Below are 20,913 nucleotides of genomic sequence, written 5' to 3'. Positions count from 1 at the left end.
TAGTGTGTTGCTCAGTCTACTGTATTTGGAAAAGCCCACAGAGAACTGTTCTGAGCTGTAATTTACTAGATTGAACTATTCTGTATGGAACAGTAAGTTTTACTTCAATATATCGAACTGTTCTGTGTTGTAATGTATATAATTTGTCATGTTCAACTGTTCTGTCCGGCGTAAACTTGATGTGCTATCATTGCGTTCTCTATCATGTAGTTGTGCAGTGCTCAGTGACTTGGTTTGTGCTTTGGTTTACCTTTGTAATGTTATGCTGCACTGTACTGGACAACACTATTGTTGCCAGTGTTGGACGATTTTGTTCCACATCGTACAAAAATTATGCATTAATATTCAGATTACTATTACCCCACCACACCTCTCTCTCTCTCTCTCCTGTCATGCAGTGTGCATGGCCCTCGCTTTTGAAAGACTGAAAACGAGGGAAAAATATTTTCCAGCAAATATAAAATGAATTGTCTGATGTCAAATACTCCACCAGCAAACACACACATACACGTACGCACACGCGCGCGCGCGCGCACACACACACACCGTGTGACACACACACACACACACACACACACACACAGCAAAGCAAAGCAAAGCAAACCCGCTACCCACAATGGCGAACAAGGAATTTAATGGAGTGCTATCTTTAAGTCGCTCATACCACTTAGTTTAGTTTTTTAAATGTGCTTTGTTATGTACTTATTTAAAATACATTTGTGTTTGTGTTGTTTTTTTGGTTGTTTTTAACCCATTTACTTTATATGACATATCTTAAAATTTGATATTTTTGTTTTTCAAATTATCCATTTGCTGTGCAGAGTTGAAGCAGACTACGAAAGCCCCCAGAGGATACGCGGCACCAGAATGGAACGGACCCCTACAGCTGTGGCCCAGGACGACTGAAGGGGAAGCAGCCAGACCCCCGTCACAGTGTGAACACAGACGAACATCCCCTCTCCCAAAAGAAAACCACTCCCATGATTGTGCTGCATGGACTTCTGCCAGTCATCACACTGAGTTCCACCTTTCCACATTGACCTGTTCTTGTGGAGGTTGCTGAGGGGTGTGTGACGCACAAGCTCGTGTGCTCATTCCATCTTGAGGGGAAAAATTGTGGAGATTGCCATCAACTTTATAATCCGTGACTAATTCATACCAGGTTACAGTATATTCCGTGAGGCGTGCCTATTTGAAGTAATACCAACAACGTTGTATTCAATGGCTAATTAATGCTAATTAATACTAACACTACTGATATCCCGTGACTAATCAATACTAACACGGTAAGGCCCCTTTTTTTAGTATCTCAATTAAGGGACATGGTTTAACGTGGGCAGATAAAACGACATTACCATGTAGATCTTGCAACCTTATTATCATTTTATTTTATTTTTTTTAAACAAATATCCACAATTTTTCCCCTCAAGTCGGAGTGAATAGTGTTCACAACAAAGCCAGTCACACAGAGGAGTGGAGGGGAAGAAATACTGATACTCCTCCCCCCTTATTTTCAGTGGTTTTCGACTTTGTATTGAGGGTGATTGTACTCAGTTTTGATGCAGATTCTGTCGCTAAACATCTTGCTTGGTCCGAAAATTCAGTGCAATAAAGCCCTTTCCGTTGTTTTTTTCCACCCCTTCCCGTCAACCATGAAAATGTAAACATAAAATGAGGATTCTAGAGACAAAAGTCGGTTCGTTTTCATTACATACTACTACTACTAATACTGCTACTGGACACAAGTACTACTATATCCGGAAAACTGCTGTATGTGCTTTTTCAAAACATGACACGTACCTACATATCATTTTACATCAATGTTACATTGTACACACCAAAAATGTACCGAGCAAACTACGCTGACACACATGTAAACACAATGCATTTTTTAAAAAAAATTTTAAAAAAACAAAAAAAAACCCACAAAAACACAATGCATGCATAATTATACATGAACGTTCTAACCATACATACGTGAACCCTTCAGCCACATGATATGGGCCATTTCTCGTCATACTGTGATTAGAAGAGTCGATTACATATCAGTTCTCGTATGCACGCACTGTAAAAAAACAAACAAAAACAACAACAAAAAACAATAACAACAACAACAAAAAACAACTGACAACACTACAGTCCACGTAGTAGTAGTAATAGTATTAGGAGTGGTGGTTGTGATGGTGGTGGTAGTAGTAGTAGTTGTTGTATGATAGAGACAAGGCAAGTCTCGAACCTTCTAGACAGTCCCATCTTTGCTTCATAATATAATTTGGTAGAAATTTTGGTCACAGTACAACGCTTCATTATCCAGTTTATTTAAATGTGAAACTTTCTATGCAAACAAAATGTTGAGACTTTTATGAAATTGTCCAACTGACTTTTGAATGAATCAGTAGATGGTGCTTGTTTTAAATCTGGTGGCAGTTAATTCCATACATTATTAACTATGTTACTGAAGCAAACCTTTCTTGCATAAGTATTTGAACACTGTAAAAAACAATTTCCTTCAGCATCTCTCGCAGAACTGTACTGAGGTGCAGAGAAGAACTGAGTCCCAAGACAAATCAAAGTCTATACATCCTTCTACAATTATTTGTCACACACATGACAAATGAATACCAACAACACTGTTCTCCATGACTGATGAATACTAACCTCACATTATCCAGCAAATCCGGGATCGGGATTCTCTCTTTCACAAACACGCTGTACCGGAGAGGGCAAAAAACAACAACAAACAAACAAAAAATAAATAAATAAAAGAACAAACATGGCGCCCAAGTTTTGCACAGCAAGCTTTGCACATGCGCGGGAAAACGAACCAACCAATGGCAAATTGATAATACTCTCCCAGCCTTCCGAAGCAACCCTGTTGTCAGAAAGAGTGCAAATTTCTCAGTGTTTGTCTGCCCACCTGTCTCTCTGTCTTTGTGTTGGTTTGATTGCTGTCAAGATTAAATGAGCACAGATGATGAAATATTATCTGTAATTGTGTTAGTTTGCTTGCCTGTCAATAATCGACACAGATGATCAAATGCATAAAAGCGTATATGAATATATCGATGAATAAAATGGATAAATGAGAATAAAAACTGTGCATGTCCCACAGCCTTTTACGGCCATGGAGGCAGTGAACTCACATTCACTGTGTCTGGGGCGCGGCATGATAAGGCGGGGCCAAGTGCTCTCCTTCCGTCGTTTTAATCTTCCCCAACCGAAGCCAGACACCCATTCTCACCTGGGCGGAGTGAGGAAAATCGGGCTAAACGCCTTTCCCAGCGACAGAACACCATGCAGAAACGGGGCCTCGAACTCTGATCACTGGCGAACACAGAAATGGGTGTCCAACGCTTAACTGATTCTGCCATTCTTTTCCGATTTGTGTGCCATTCTTTTCCGATTTGTATGTATGTATGTATGTGTGTGTGTGTGTGTGTGTGTGAGAGAGAGAGAGAGAGAGAGAGAGAGAGAGAGGTGTGTGGGTGCCCGGGTGTGGGGGGCCTGCAGTACAGCGCTTGATTTTTGATGCACATTCCCACACCCTTGCATGTATTTTCATACATCCATCCACTCACTGCACCCTCCCTCCCCCCTCTCTCTCACACACACACACACGCACAATCAAAAAAAAGAAGAGAGGCGCCAAAATCAGTCCACAGTATAATTTATTGGTCCATTTTCTATCTCCCTCTCAAACCATGATAGACAGAACATGAACAGTGGTACAAGTCGCATCAAAACATCAATACAACCAACAAGCAAAATTGAATGAACAAAAACCATTGCATAATAATGGACTGACTCACAAAAGAACACTATACATCACACACACACACACACACACACACACACGCGCGCGCGCGCGCGACAACAGCTAAAAGGCTTCAGGTGTTAGGTAACGGAACAGAACAGAACGGAACAATGCCCATGAACACTGAATACAGACACACCTCCACATAACACGAGCAAAAGCCAGCGGGTTGGTTGTGAACACGAACAACGGCGACATAAACACTGAACGTTAAAAGCAGCGTAACATAATTGTTCTCACTGGAATCGTTTCATACGATAACAAGGACATATGCGCTCCCGCTCTCTCTCTCATGACCACGAATACATGTTCCTGCAGCTGATTTTACTGCTTCACATCGTTTTACATTACAAAACAAAACAGATAGAAAAAAATTATTAAGAAACAAATACAAACATTTACTGCCAGCACATCTTTTACATTAATGCTTATGACCAGTTAAAGGTATAATACGTAATCTTTGTCAGAAATGACATAACTCAATGAACTAAATGTATTCTCAAATTGCATGCATGAAGACGCACGGTATATATTCAGAAAACACCTTGAACACGCTTGTTACAATCTAAATGAACGGTAGTCTGAATATTTCTGTCGGATGGCCGGTCTGTTGATTGGTTTGGTTTCCTTGTGTTTGTCCACGGTGAAAACCATTATATATGTTAGCTGGCATGTGCTCACAGTGAAACCCATAATCAAAACCCCACTCTGGACAACTACATCATGAATGAATTCAGGAATTTCATTGAGTATGTTGTGTACTGGGGTACTGATGTTGTAAACTTCTATTCACTTCGAAGGATCTTTGCAAGGGTGAAAAAACAAAAAAACAAACTAATGTGCATGTTCTTGGGAACACCCCAACAAATCAGAATAAATATTGGTATGGTGATAAGGTTCCACAATCGAAACATCCCCATTCGAATGAACTCACCGAGAAAGTCGAAATAACAGGTGAGTGCTATCAGGGTACATGCTTCGAAACGAACATAGACTCGAACAGATTAAACAGCAGATCGTACGTGAATGTGAGACCGTACTAAGGACAATGAATATAATGAAGAGATTAATTTTTCCGTAAAGACTGGTATGGATACAATGAAGATATCCAAAACGACTTGTGAAAGAACACATGTGGTTCCAGTACAGGAGGAAAGAGATCAGGGTTACATGATGCAGGGGACAATGCAGCCCCAGTGCCAGCAGTCCTCAGGGATCTATCAGCGTTAGGTCATCGTAAGGCCACATACAGGAGATGACCCTGCACTACCAGCCATTCACATCAGTGATGTTCTGCTGTGAGCAACTGTGAGAATTTCCATAACGGAATAATTTATATGCATTTATTGTACTGTGTTGTGTTGTGTTGTGTTGTGTTGTGTTATCCAAAGGGATCGATCAGTGTCAGGTCGCCCGAAAGCCACACGTACACCAGAGAAGATCTTGCACTGGTGCCGAGTCATAACGGTGGTGTTCTGATGCGCGCATATGTTACCATTCCCGCAACAGATTAGCAAAGATGTTCTGCACTGCATTGCAACCTGTTGTATTGTACACATTTTACACAAAATATTAGCGCTTTTTTTCTGATCTTCTCCCTCTCCTTATTTTTCTTGTCAAAAAAAGAAAATGGAAAAAAAAAGTGAAAAGTCACACAACACACAACACCACAGATGACGTCATGTGAAGAAAAAGTCTGTCCACAAACAAAACAATTACACACGACTGGTGTCGTTTACATGACACTGATATGACTTACATGTATGTGCACACAAATGGAACTGACAATAACACCACACTGCATTCAACACACAAACAAATGCAACAGTCGATTAAAGAATGCTGTTCTGTGATTCAATCTAAACAATCGATTTCAATGAAACACAATGCTGAATGTAATTCAACACAACAATGATATCAAGTTATACATACACACATATGTAAATACGTAAACTGGTGAATGACATATCCGAACTGGAGTATTTTTTCGAATGGAAAAATGCAATTTTCTCAACACACACACACACACACACACACACACACACACACACACACACACACACACAAACTATGTCCGTCAACATTAAGTCACAACCACCACTATACATATATACTGAAAAATAACACTTTTACAACAAGATGTAGATGCCTTTGGTGTCAGTTTTACATCAAAACAAGTTGACCAGACTGGTTGAACAAACAAACAAGTGGTGTCACTCCACAAGCACCTTTTAGCTGTCGTGCGGTTACTCATCAATGTACGCAATAGTTCCAGCAATGAAGCTGTTGACCATAGCATAGTAATCTGTATCAATCACATTTACACAGTGTAAATGTCTTTGCAGTTCAGCAAGCTCTCTCTCTCTCTCTCTCAGTCTTTGATTACACCCGATTCCCTGGCCATCCACAATCGACATAAACATGAAATAAACACTACACACATTACACACACACACTCACACACCACACGTTACACATACACACAGACACACGCCGCAACTCCACACATGAATGCAAACATAGCCCTCTCAAAAAACCAGAAAAGACTCATTTTCAAACAATCAAGTTCTTTAAGAAAAAAAATTACCGATTGTTCATTTTATACAAAGGCCACCATGGAAGCTGAATTGTAAACAGGACAGAACAGGAATAAAACAATGTCAATGAACACTTCAATTCCTATGTACAGACATGTGCGTATGTACAATGTCAAGCTTCTTTCTTTTCTTCTACATGTTTGCAAATCTTGTTGGGTTTTTCTGGAACAAAATGTTCTTTCATAAACAGGACAATAGGCATGATCAACACAGCAAACATGGGTTTAAAAAAAATATTAAAAAAAAGAAAAAAGAAAATGACCTCCATGCCCCCCAAAAAGTTGACTGTGACTCAAAGCATCATTTTTGCTTTTAATTGCACATAGAACTGAACTTTGAAAATCAAGTCATATTCATTGGATACACACACACACACACACACACACACACACACACATCGTGAGCGTGGGTTCTCTCTTTCACACTGACAACAGAAAATTGACTGCTTTTACAATAAATGCAAATCTATGCTCGGTTTCCCCAATACAACACAATACTGAATATGTAAGGACCGAGATTAGTCACGCACGTACAGTTCCTCTTGCTTCTTCATTGTGCTTTCAAATTAAAGCTCGGTGAATTTATGTTCAACACAAATTGCGTTCATCCATTTCTCTCACAAAATGACAAAACAGAATTGGGTTTGATTTATGCTGCACAGTACATCCCGGGCGTTAACATACCGGTTTTATTAATTTGAAAAAAAAAGAAAAAAAAAAAAGAACACACACACACACACACACACACACACACACACACACACACCATCCACCCATTCACGCATACACGTGCATGTACACACAGCACATAAACGCTTATATGTTTTGATGTTTTCACTGGTTTAGCATGCCAATGCAAAACAAAGTACTATTCATCTTCTTTTTTTTCCTCTGTTCCTTTGTTGTTGTTGTTTCATATGAAAAGGGTCAATAGAAAAACAGTCAACGGTCTCAACCCGGCGCAAAAGAATGCACTTTGTAAGGAAAATTTCAAAATTCTTTGAAAAGTTAAGTTTGGAGATATGTTTTAAGGCAAACACCAAGAATAGGGGAAAGGGATTCGGTCTTAAGATGGACAAAGCACTTGTCATATACAGAATAGCAGCAGTACATGTACTGGTACAGAAACAGTGGTACATGTATAGAAATATTGGTACATGTACTTATACAGAAATAGTAATATTTTTACTTGTATATAAATACAGAGTATGTAATTGTACAGAAATAATGGTACATGTACTTATACAGAAATAGTAATATAATTATGTACTTGTACAGTAATAGTGGTACGTGTACATGTACAGAAATCATGGCATAGTTTCAAACAGCAAATGTAGCTTATATGCTGGTGTATACAGTTGTATCAAAAGTATCAGGTTTCAAGCTAGCATGAGCAAAAGTATGCAGAAGAAGGCCGGTATGTCCCACTGGGAAAGAGAGGGGGGAGGGGGCGGAGGGGGGGAGGGGAATGGATCGGCGGGGAAGGACCCAAATCAGTACTCAGTCCGTGCACACAGCATGCATGCACTCATGTGCACACACATGCGTGCACGCAGATACACACACACACACGCACACACACACACACACACTGGGAGGAAGGAGACTGGTTGAAAACATCTTCATTCAATCTTGCATAGTTTTATCATGCCACGAAGATACACACACACTCTCTCTCTCTCTCTGTGCTTATGTCTGTGTGTTTGCGTGTGCGTGCGTGCATGTGTGAATGCGTACATGCCTATGTGTGTGTGTGTGTGTGTGTGTGTGTGTATGTGTGCATGCCTGTGTGTGTGTGTGTGCGCGCGCGCGCGCGTGTGTGTGTGGTGTGCTGGAGTGTGTGTGTAAGTGTACGCAAGCGTTTTCATGTAGTCTTGCGAATACACAACCCAAGCTCTCAAACATGACTAGATGAATCAATCTGTGCATGGGAATCCATACACACGCACGTCAATGTGTCCGATCGCACTTACCCCTCTCTGTGTGTAAAGCGTGTAAAGCTTTTCTCTTTCCACTTCCCAGTGTTCAGTTCCTGCATCGTTATGCATGCAACGGACCCGAACACACACACACACACACAGAGTCTTGCATAGTTTTGTACACACAAACACACACACCAACACACACGCGCGCAGGCATACACACAAAACACGCGCACAAACACGCACATAAACATACGCGCATATGCTCACGCACACACATACCATTCCAAACACACACACACACACGTACAGACATATTCTACATTTCACACTTTCACACCATACAATAGCTGCACATGTGTCCTTACTGGGCCTTCTGTGTCTTTGCAGACCACAGCAAGAGTATAAAAAAAGCATATATATATATATAAGTAAAAAATGATATGACTGCCGATGTCGATATTGACGAGGGATATGTTCAAGATTTGTCCTTCGCGCGCGCGCACATACACACACACACACTCTCTCTCTCTCTCTCTCTCTCTCTCTCTCTCCGCTTACAGTTTATAGCTGCTGATTGAAGAAACTCTTTCCAGGACGCCGGAGCATGACGACAGCGGCGATGAGGCAACTCCATAGACGCGGTGTGAAAAGTATATATATATATATGATCCTACAGCCTCACACATCTGCTACCGTAGATCCTCCTCCCCCTGCCAGAGGGCACCACCCCAGAGTTACGGTTGAGTGAGCGAGCCAGCTGTGCCTGACAGGTCTGGTGATGCGTCACTGACTTTGACTTCACAGTTCAAGTCATGCTTCTGATGCGTGTCTTTATCCACGGTTTGTTGTTGCTGTTGTTGCTGTTGTTTTAACTGGTTTCAGTTGTAAACCTCTTGATATGAAACCGCAATATAATATTATTCATCGTAATATATATATATATATATATATCTCTCTATATATATTACCTGTAAAACTGTAAACTGTCTTATTACTTGTGCTGTTTCCTGGATTATCGTGAATTATATATCATTGTATATATTGCTGTGTCCACAACAAACGCTCCTCTGACGCTGGTCACTCACTCACTGCACCACCTGACACAGGGCAGCAGGCAGAAACAAGCATCCTTGTGGACCGGCCCCGTGTCTGTCTTCGGGACGAAGATGGCCCCGCGGAGTCCACGTTCTCTGCTCACACCCACACTCCGCTCTGGTTGGAGGTGGCGAAAGCGGCGAGGAGCGGAGGCCCGGGGGGCTTGGGTTCCAGTCCGCCGTCGTCGTGGAAACCGTCGGCCAGGCGCGGCGACAGACTGTCTTCCAGGATCTTGCGTAGCACTGCGGATCAGGAATGATTGGGGCGACGTGAACACGTACGTGTCGGTGTGTTTGTGTGAGGGGGTGGGTGGGTGTGGAATATATATATGTGTGTGTGTGTGTGTGTGTGTGTGTGTGTGTGTGTGTGAGGGAAGGAGAGAGAGAGAGAGAGGTGTATGTAAACACACTAACACACATGCATACTCGCGCACACACATAATTATTCAACACACACACATGCACACTCACAAACGCACGCGCGCGCATGCATGCACAAAAACACGCGCACAAGCACGCATATAAACACACACGCGCATACGAACACGCACACACATACCCTTCATCACACACAAAACATACCGATACAAAGAGCGGGGTGGGGGGGGGCAAGACAAACAGAACACACACACACACACACACACAGCGACGCACAGAGACACATAGACAGACACAATTCCCCACACTTACTTTTCTGACTGTCTTCAGCCTTCATGTCCGATGGGGCCACCACAGACTGGCTGTTGTTGCTGGTATCGCTGTTGCTGCTGGCGTGGCTGCTACTGCTGGTTTTGTTGTTGTTGTTGCCAAAGTCCTTCATGTTGCCCTCCTTCAGGCTGGCCTCCAGACCTTCCAGGACCTGGCCCTTCTCCTTCAGAGACCTCTCCGCCACGCTCAGCTCCCCTTCCACCTGGCTCAGAGACGTCGCGCACTCTTCGCCCTTCTGTTCCAGGTCCGAAATCTGCGTCTGAAGCTCGGAGATTGCTTCCTTCGCTTTGCTCTCCTCCTCTTCCGCCTCCCTCGCTCTCCGGGCCTCTTCTCGCTCTTGGCGGTCCCTTTCCTGCGAAAGCTTTTCCTCTTCCTGCTTGATCTCCTCCAGAAGCTCGCTCTCCTGGGTTTCCAGGTCGTCCAGTTTCTGTTCGTGTTCCAGGATGGCCGCTTTGCAGGAAGCCACTTCCAGGGTGAGGTTGATTTCGCGTTTCTTCTCTTCCTCCAAAGCTGTCTCCCACTCGACTTTTTCCAGCTCGCTGAGCTGGGGTTCGAGCTCGCGCTGGCGGTTTTCTTGCAGGAGGAGTTCCTCCATGATGACGTGCAGGTTCTCCTCGTACTCCATTTCTTTCTCCTCCAGGTTGGAGATCTCTGCGTGGACATAAAATGGCATCGTCACTGAATGCCAACTTACACACACACAAAAAACACACCAAAAAACCAACAACTAAAAACCACACGAAGTTCAAAACAATCACACGCGCACTAACGCCTTTTGCATGTCCGCACATACATGAGCACACACAACACATACACACGATGCCCGAACACACACTTGAAATATGTTTGAATACAAAAAAACAAAAACAAAAAAAACAACACACCACCAATTAACAGATTTATACAAATGCACAGAAAATGTAAAACCCATTTGACACTCTGAACAAAACAAAAATGGACACACACACACACACACACACACACACACACCTGTATTGACCAGACCAATCTGGGACTCCTGAGTCTTCAGGCGCTGCTGCTGCATGTTGACCAGCCTCAGCAACTTGGCATGCTCCCCTTCCAGCTGACCCCCGACCCCTGACCCCAGTCCTGACCCTGATCCCAGGCCCTCCTCCAGGCGGTACTCCTGGCTGTTGGGGGGCGCCTCGTTGTGGTTCCAGTCTCTGTGGGAAGTGGGGGGGAAGTTGTGGTCCAGGTCATACTCTTCGATCTGCGGGCAGGCCTGGGAGCTGGGGTCTGGGACTCCTGCCGGAGAGGAAGAGGAGGGGCAGGGGGAATAGGAGGAACGGGAGGACTCCAACGTGGGTGGATGGAGGTTGGCGGGCCGCGTGCTGTCCTCTTGGGGCGTCACGGGCACTGACGAGGGACGGGATCTGGCGACAGGAGAGTGAGGGAGGGGATCCGGCTTGCTGTGGGAGGAGGGGGGATTCGCTTTGTTCTCTTGTTGCTCAGGCCCGTGTGGTCGAGGTCCTGCCTGTGGCTGAGGTCCTGCCCGTGGTTGAGGTTCTACTTGCTGAAGCCCGACAGAAGTCCTGGAAGGAGACGGTGTCTGCGAACGAGGATCGGGGCTGGACTGAGGAAGATCGCCTGGCTGAGGCTGAAGACGTGACTGAGGAGGAGAAGGGGAGCGAGGGTGAGCTTGCTCTTCAGGAACCGATGATGTAGGCTTCGCGGGAGAGACGGCACGAGAGCGGAGGTTCTTCGGCGGCTGAAAGGCCGACGGTCTGTTGACGTCGCCCAAATGACGATGACTGAGCGCTGACGACAAAGAGGAGGGGGCGGGGTCCGAGGGGTTGCTGTGTGGGTGACTCTGACCCTGACGGGAAGGGGAAACGTGGCCCTGATGATGATGATGGTGGTGGTTCTGACTCGGGGAGAGTGACGACGAGGACGAGGACGGTGCCGGCGTGGTGGCAGTGCCCCTCTCCCCCCTGACCTGCCGGACCTGTGTGGAGGACTGCAGGGGGTGGTGGGCACGCTGCCTCATGTCCCCGTTGGGCACGGGACCCTGCTGGGTCTTGCGGATCTTGCTGGTGGGCATGGCCGACGTCATCCAGGCCGGGTCGTCGTCCTCCGCCGCGGGCGGATGGTGGGCCCCGCTGAACGTCAGGGACCGCTTCACGCTGGGCTCGGCGGCGGTGGTACTGGCGGCGGCGCCGGCGGCGGCCTGTGTCCGCGGGGACACGATCCGGTGCATGGACACCGACTTCTCCATCCGGGCCAGGCGGTCCTGGCTGACGGTGGCGCGGGCTTTCTTCCGGTCGGCTGCGGCGTCCCCGGCCTGACACAGCACGAAGCGCACCTCGGCGGCGTACTCGCCCCACTTGTGCAGCACGTGCAGCGGGCGCTCAGCGGGGGTCAGGGGTCGCTCGTTGTCGCGCCACTTCTCCACGAGCGTGAAGCGGCCCGTGCGGCCCATGGCGTGGGCCAGGGCGATCACCACGTCCTGGCAGGTCGTGTCCCAGCTGGCGCCGCACACCACGCGCTGCAGCCCGTCCACCCACACCTTCACCTCCATGCTGACGGCCACACAGTCAGTCTGGTCACTTCTGTGGGGTTTGGGGGGAATGGGTTCTTTTTTCTTTTCCTTTTTCCCTTCTGTTGGTGACAGTTTCAAAACGGAAGCATGGTTCGTATAGAGGGTACTGAGTTGTGTTGTGAACTCACTATTGAACAGTTCCTCTCTCGGGGTCTGCCCTCTTCAGTTCAAGCTCTGCTTTTGTCTGGGACCTGCAAACGAAAGAAATTACATTTATTACTACTTTCATTAAAAGACAACAACAACAACAAACAGAAGCAAGACAAAACAAGGCAGCAAAAAAACAAAGAAGCAAAAGATGAATTATTCATTGGAAATTCCACAATAACCTGCAAGCATACACATTCACAATCGCACGCGTGCAAACACGCAGCAACCTATTCCAAGACACAAATGAACGTAAATCACCGAAAGTAGAAAAAAGGAAAGTCGGTCAAACTGTACCACTGACCCCTCCCCACAACAAACACCTCTGACCAGCCCGCGCATTCCGACACACCTTGCCACTCCCACCAGTGAGCTCAAATGCAAAGAGATTTCTCTCTCTCTCTCTCTCTCTCTCTTATTTTTTGTTGTCGCAAACTCATATGTGACTTCGTCAGCCAGCGAAAAGAGGGGGGTGACGGGGAGGGGGGTCCAAGAAAAAAGAAAAGGAACGAAAACAGAAGAAAGGCAAAAAGCCATTAACATTCATCGGCCTTTTCGATGTCAGCTATAGATGTCATGTAAGTGCTCCCACACATGGACACATACTCACAGACACACACAGTCAGCAAGCACAGAGAGAGAGAGAGAGAGAGAGAGAGAGAGGGAGAGAGAGAGACATCACACACACACACACACACACACACACACAAACACACACACACACACACACATGAACTGTAAGCAAGCACTCACACACAGACACACAGAAGTATTGGTACAATGGAGGGAAGGAGTACCGGTCTCCCACACTGTGGGGGGTATCAAGACATAGGGTACAACCACGGACGTATATTGGTCCGTGGGTACAACGGCCACACGGAAAGTGTGACCGCTACGTGTCAGCTATAAATAAACACTTATGTACAGTGCTTGCCTACTTCCTTACCACTCACTGCTAGCACTTGCTTGATGGCTTGCTTCTGTGCTGGTATAACTGTGGTACTTACCCTGTGTGTGTGTGTGTGTGTGTGTGTGTGTGTGTGTGTGTGTGTTTCATAGCATTCTTAACAACATGCTTTAACACTCCCGGGGTCAGTGAAGTGGACACAATGTCATACAAACATCCAAATGGGACACGCACTCAGGCTTAGTGACCTGCTCGGGGAAAACACCTACTCGTGACAAACAGCCGTGAAATTACCTACATATATCATATAAACATTTTGTTTTTGATTTCGGGAGAACGCACATGCACACGCACATGCACACAGGAGCGAATACACACACGCGTGCAGGAATGCAGAGCGAGAGAGAGAGAGAGAGAGAGAGAGAATCGCTGACTACATGAACAGAAAAATTCAATCGGTCTTCTTATCGTTTCCCAATCAAATCAAACAGGGAAAAATGTGTACACATACCATCGTGTGACATAAGAAAGAAAAACCAATAACTGAATAAACAAGTAAAAGCAGTCAATAAGGCACGGTCTTAAGACGTGTTCGAATAATAAGACCTTTTTTTTCTTTCCAACGGCTAAACCGGTAGAAACTGATTGCAAAATGGCATCAGCATTCCCCAGATATTTCATCTTTAACGTGCGTAGTTGATGTTCAGCATGTGTACATGCATACGCATGGAGTGGGTTCAGGCACAAGCAGATCTGCACGTCCATTGACATGGGAGATGGGAAAAATGTCCACCCTTAATGCTACCATGCGCAGCTGGGATTTGAACCTAGAACTCAAGGACCGGGAATAAAGGTCCAGTGCGCGAACCACTCGACTGTCGCTCCCGCCAGTGACGGTGTGTAACGGATGGGGCCCGTCAGTAATGGACGGATGGATGGATGAGCGGATGGATTACTGGTACTGAGACCCGGGTCACCTGAGAGAAGAATGTTCATTCCCGTCATTCTTTCTGTCGTTTCACTTGACTGATCGACTCTCTCTGTCTCCATGCGTCTCTGTCTCTATCTCCACTTTCCTTTTTTTCTTTCTTTTTTTTTCCGTGCGTGCGTGCGTGCGTGCGTGTGTGTGTGTGTGTGTGTGTGTGTGTGTGTGTGTGTTTTCTTTTCGTGTGTGCGTGCGTGTTTGTGTTTGTTTGTTTGTGTGTGTGTGTTTGTTTGTTTGTTTGTTTGTTTGTGTGTGTGTGTGTGTGTGTGTGTGTGTGTGTGTGTGTGTGTGTGTGTGTGCGTGCGTCAGGTCAGGTCACTAGATCTGCTACTGGTAACCTGAAATCCAGTACAACCTGTTCAGGGTCGGATTGCCGGCGACTAAACCGGCACTCTCACCACTCCCTTCCGGGACTGGTGAGGCGGGTGGCTAGACACCCTTATGGAATTAAAAACGAGATCCATAAAAGGGCGTCGGCTCAGGAGAGCCACCGACGGCCATCTAGCTCCACCGTGCTGTGTGCATGCCACACACACAGTTGGCCCCCGGGGTGTGTCTACCCATGCATGCGAAGTCTGGATCCGGTAGAATCTGCGGAAGAAACCTAATGGTTCAACGGAGAGGAAGGCGGATACAGCAACGCACTGTGGAGTGCAGAGAGCAAGATGAGACACCGAAAGGATATCTTGGTCATCCACTGCATCCGTGCTCATCCTCCAGTTGTCTCGACTTAGTCTTGCCACTGGAAATTGGTGGACCCGGACGAGAGAGTGAGGTCGACGTTGCGCAACTCCTCTTCACTTTAAACAAACTCATCGCGCAAGTCATCAGTCATCCATACTGACCTTTCATCCTTCATCATTTCATCACCCCCAAGTCCTGTGGCGACAGGCGAGCGACGAAACGACAGGTGTGGGTACACTGGCAGTCGCAGCCGCAGACCTGCACGCAGGCGGTTCAGGCCATAGGGTCGTTCTTCATCGACAGGAGCAGCGATGGAGCTCGGCAGCCGTCTGAGCGTCTGAGCAGCCCTCTTTAGGAATGCACTGCTCACCTCCCTGGCATGAGGAAGGGGCTAGAAAAGGTGCCCTAAAAATTGCCTGCTCCATATCGCCCTGGCCAGCATACCGCGGCTGGCGGGGACCCTACATCAGCGGTCGAAACAAAGAGAAAGAAAAGAAAAAAACAAGGATCGTTCCTCTCACCATTGGTGCCTGGAACATAAGGACTCTCCTGGACAGAGATAACGTGGACAGACCCCAAAGGAGAACGGCACTAGTTGCATCCGAACTCGCCAGATACAACATCGACATCGCAGCCTTGAGTGAGACTCGGCTTGCAGGCGAAGGTGAGCTCTGTGAACGGGGATCTGGTTACACCTTCTTCTGGAGTGGACGAGGAAGCGAAGAGCGACGTGAGGCTGGCGTTGGTTTTGCAGTAAAAACAGCACTTGTCAGCAAGCTAGCAGGAATCCCAAAGGGAGTCAACGATAGGCTTATGACCATGAAACTCCCACTGGCATCTGGCCAGAAGCACCTCACCATTGTCAGTGCCTACGCCCCAACCATGACCAACCCGGATGAAGTGAAGGCGAAGTTCTACGAGGACCTTCACTCTGTCATTGCTGCTATCCCTAAAGCAGACAAGCTCATCATTCTTGGGGACTTCAATGCTAGAGTTGGCTCTGACTACATCTCCTGGGATGGAGTGATTGGAAAGCATGGTGTGGGCCACTGTAACCCAAATGGATTGCTTTTGCTTCAGACCTGTGCAGAGCACGAACTGCTGATAACCAACACAGTTTTCTGCCTCCCTACCCGTAACAGGACGTCATGGATGCACCCTCGCTCAAAGCATTGGCATCTCATCGATTACGTCATCGTCAGGAAAAGGGATAGGCAAGATGTACGTGTGACAAAGACCATGTGCGGCGCCGAGTGTTGGACAGACCATCGCCTTGTAGTCTCGAAGCTGAATATTCGAATCCAGCCCAAGAGACGCCCCCAAGGCCAGAAGGCTCCAAAACAGCTCAACATTGCTCAGCTGAAAAACATCACCATCAAACAGACCTTTGTGGAGCTGCTGGAAGATCGTCTGGAATCCGCCTCTCTGGACAACCAGAATGTGGAATCTGACTGGAGGACCTTGCGCGAGATGATCTATAGTACAGCTTCAGAGACCCTGGGACCCATGACCAGAAAGCACAAAGACTGGTTTGATGAAAACTGTGAGGAAATCAAGCAGCTTCTGGATGAGAAATGCCGTCTGCATCAAGCCCACCTGAGCAACCCAAAGTCCACATCAAAAAAGGATGCGTACAATGCCATCCGCAGGACTGTTCAGCAAAAGTTACGTCAGATGCAGGATAAGTGGTTGAGCGACAAAGCCGATGAGATCCAGGGATATGCTGACAGGCACGATATGAAGAGGTTCTATGATGCCTTAAAAGAAGTCTACGGTCCCACATCCTCAGGATCATCCCCCCTCCTCAGTGCAGATGGGAATACCTTGATCACCGAGAAGGAGAAAATTCTCAAACGCTGGGCTGAGCACTTCAACAGTGTCTTAAATCGCCCTTCCTCCATAAATGATGAAGCCATAGACCGGCTCCCACAAGTCCCCATCAACGAAGCACTGGACGATCCGCCAACACTTCTTGAGACCCAGAAAGCAATCCGTCTGCTATCCAGTGGCAAAGCACCTGGCTCAGACTCCATACCAGCAGAGGTCTACAAGGATGGAGGCACTGTGCTGACTGAGAAGCTCCATCAGCTGTACTCACTCATGTGGAAAGAAGAGACGATCCCCCAGGATTTCAAAGATGCATCTATCATTCACCTGTACAAGCGAAAGGGGAACCGGCAAGCCTGTGATAACCATCGGGGCATTTCCTTGCTCTCTATCGCAGGCAAGATACTTGCCAGGATCTTACTAAACCGCCTCACAGCACACCTTGACCAAGGTCATTTGCCTGAGAGCCAATGTGGATTCCGGAAAGAGCGCGGAACCACCGACATGGTGTTTGCTGCAAGGCAGCTGCAAGAGAAATGTCAGGAGCAAAATGCTGCTCTGTTCTCCACCTATGTTGACCTCACTAAAGCCTTCGACACCGTGAGTAGAGAGGGACTGTGGAAGATCATGGCCAAGTACGGATGCCCTCGGAAATTTATTTCCTTGGTCAGCCAATTCCATGAAGGCATGCAGGCTCGAGTCCAGGACAATGGTGAAACATCTGCTGCTTTTCCTGTCACAAATGGTGTCAAGCAAGGCTGCGTCCTGGCTCCAACACTGTTCAGCCTCATGTTCTCTGCAATGCTTACTGATGCCTTCAGAGATGGCGATGTTGGAATTGGCCTAAAGTACCGAACAGATGGCAAGCTGTTTAACCTCAGAAGGCTTCAAGCAAAAACGAAGGTCATGACAGACATCATCAGAGACTTTTTGTTTGCTGATGATTGTGCCCTCAACGCTGGATCTGAAGCTGACATGCAACTCAGCGTGGACAAATTTGCCACTGCCAGCAGGAACTTCGGCCTTACCATCAGCACGAGGAAAACTGAAGTTCTCCATCAGCCAGCCCCAGGGAAACCCTACGTTGAGCCCAACATCACAGTCAACGGTCAGAGACTCAGTGTGGTGGAGCGGTTCACATACCTTGGCAGCACATTGTCACAAAATGCGACCATTGACGATGAAGTGAACGTCAGGATTGCAAGAGCAAGCGCAACTTTTGGTAGACTCTATGCAAATGTCTGGAACAGAAGAGGCATTGGTCTTGAGACCAAACTAAAGGTGTACAGAGCAGTAGTTCTCCCCACACTACTGTACGCCTGCGAAACTTGGACAGTGTACCAACGACATGCCAAGAAGCTGAACCACTTCCACACAACATGCCTAAGGAAGCTACTGAACATCAAGTGGCAAGACAGGACCCCAGACACGGAGGTGCTTGCAAAAGCCACCCTTCCCAGCATCTTCACCATCCTGATGCAGTCCCAGCTTCGCTGGGCTGGACACGTGGCGCGCATGCCAGACCATCGGCTGCCCAAAAGGCTCTTCTATGGCGAGCTGCAACAAGGGAAGAGATCACACGGAGGTCAGAAGAAGCGCTTCAGAGATACTCTGAAAGTCTCTCTGAAAGCGTTTGATATCAACCCTGACTCCTGGGAGGAATCTGCAGCGGACCGTGACAAATGGCGCACTGCTGTGCACAAAGGTGCCAAGTTGTGCGAGGCCAACAGGACTGCTGCAGCTGTTCAGAAGAGGCAGGCCAGAAAGTCACGGGCAAACAAGCTCCCTGACAATGATATGCCTGTTCTTGTCTGCCCCAACTGTCAGCGAACATTTCGTGCGCAGATTGGACTATTCAGCCATCTGCGCACTCACAGATAGATTCATGAGCATCCCCCCCCCCACCACCCTCCCCCCATCCCCCAGCTGGATGACAACGATGGTCATCATCGATCTCGATGGACACACACCACCACCCGTGTGTGCGTGCGTGTGCGTGAGTAATCTCGGCTTAATGATGGCTGCCACCAGTCCTTTTAAACCGCTGTACATCCTCAGCGGCTGTCCTCAAACAACGTGTCCGTGTCCATTTCACTCCATTCCTTCAGCCTGTGAAAGGCGCAGCAGCGGGCCACGTTTATTTGATAGTTTGATGGACTTAAACTGCTCCGATCCTACCCCTACACCCACGCCCCCTACCCCACCCCACAAGAACCAACCCTCTCCCTCCGCCCTTACCCACCCGTTTCCACCCTCACCCACCCCCAATGAGCCACCCCGGCCGACAGTTGAGTAACGCTGAACAAACCAACGGACCAGTCCGATGATCCCCCCTGACGTTCTTAACAGTGGGTTGTCTGACAGAGCGTGAACACGGTGACAAAAAGAACATCTCCTTGTGATACCCCCCACCAAGGTGGTTTACAAAGGCTCTATTTGTCTCCCTCTCTCTCTCTCTCTAATGTTTTCGACAAATAAAGGCACCCCATCCACCCCGCAGCAATGCTTGGGTGAAAGTTGTTAGCGTATCGTGTGTGTGTGTGTGTGTGTGTGTGTGTGTGTGTGTGTGTGTGTGTGTGTGTGTGTGTGTGTGTGTGTGTACGAAGTTCTTGGATACATTTATGTGTCTGGAATCTGTATGAAGTTCAGCTGAATACGCTGTGACTTTGTTATTCTATTCAGTGTGTGTGTGTGTGTGCGTGAGTGTGTGTGTGTGTGTGTGTGTGTGTGTGTGTGTGTGTGTGTGTGTGTGTGTGTGTGTGTGTGTGTGTGTGTGTGTGTGAGTGAGTGAGTGAGTGAGTGAGTGAGTGAGTGAGTGTGTGTGTGTGTGTGTGTGTGTGTGTGTGTGTGTGTGTGTGTGTGAGAGAGAGAGAGAGAGAGAGTGTGTGTGTGTGTGTGTGCGTATGTGTGTGCGTGTATTGACCGCACGCGTGCGTGCAGTTATGCACACATACAAGTGTGCACATCCGTCTGCTTTAAAGGATTTTTTTTAAGAAAAAGAAAAAAGCAAGTTAATGAATGACAGTGAACGCCGCGAACATATGTGCAAAAACCATGCATTCCCCCTCCCCGCCCTTCTGTCGCCTCCTCTATGTACCACTTCATCTTCTCTTCCTCCTCCTTCTCATCTTCCGACCGCTGCACAAGTCAGGATTGCATCATTCTCGATCGAAGATAATCCCCCCCCCCCCCCTTTTAAAAAAAAAACCCTTTTAATGCAGCGCATGTCACTCCACCTCACAGAACAAAAAATTGTAGCTAGTGGCCATTGACCCCCGCTTCCCCTCCTCCTCCGTCACCCACCTCCATCCTTTCCTCCCCTCAACCTTTCTTTTAATTCCTCCCCTCCTCGTCATCTCCCCGCCCCCCCTCCTCCTCCCTTCTAATTTCTTTCGCTCAGATTTTCTTTCTTTTTCTCTCTTTCTATTTTATGAAGCCCCTCAACGCCCCCCCACCCCCCACACACACTCCTCCTCCCTCCTTTAGCCTTCGTCTTGCATTTTGCAAGCACGAGGTGACTCACTTGTTTAAACTATGAGTCACACCAGTGCACATCGCTGTCTCTGTCCATCCCACCCCTCAGCCCCTCCTCCCTCCCCATGCATGCACACATGCACTGCACGCATGCACCCCCCGCGCGCCACACTGTCTCTGGCGGTCACGTCC

General features: G+C 47.3%; 1 protein-coding gene across 2 annotated transcripts in view; it reads right to left on the bottom strand.

The window, feature by feature from the left end:
* Nucleotides 1-3,671: 3,671 nt before the first annotated feature.
* Nucleotides 3,672-20,913, bottom strand: part of LOC143301383 (uncharacterized) — a 60,249-nt gene continuing 43,007 nt past the window's right edge. For both annotated transcript variants that reach the window (XM_076615626.1, XM_076615627.1), the window contains exons 2-4: nt 11,128-12,888; nt 10,120-10,788; nt 3,672-9,672 (exon numbers count right to left, since the gene is read on the bottom strand). In XM_076615626.1, the coding sequence (XP_076471741.1) occupies nt 9,530-9,672; nt 10,120-10,788; nt 11,128-12,676 (2,361 nt within the window). In that variant the 5' untranslated portion in view covers nt 12,677-12,888 and the 3' untranslated portion in view covers nt 3,672-9,529. The remainder of the gene's footprint in view (nt 9,673-10,119; nt 10,789-11,127; nt 12,889-20,913) is intronic.

Source organism: Babylonia areolata, chromosome 27 (genome assembly GCF_041734735.1).
Source record: "Babylonia areolata isolate BAREFJ2019XMU chromosome 27, ASM4173473v1, whole genome shotgun sequence".
NCBI lineage: Eukaryota > Metazoa > Mollusca > Gastropoda > Neogastropoda > Buccinidae > Babylonia > Babylonia areolata.
The sequence above is the reverse complement of the archived record's forward strand: the minus strand, read 5'-3'. Positions and strand labels throughout refer to the sequence as shown.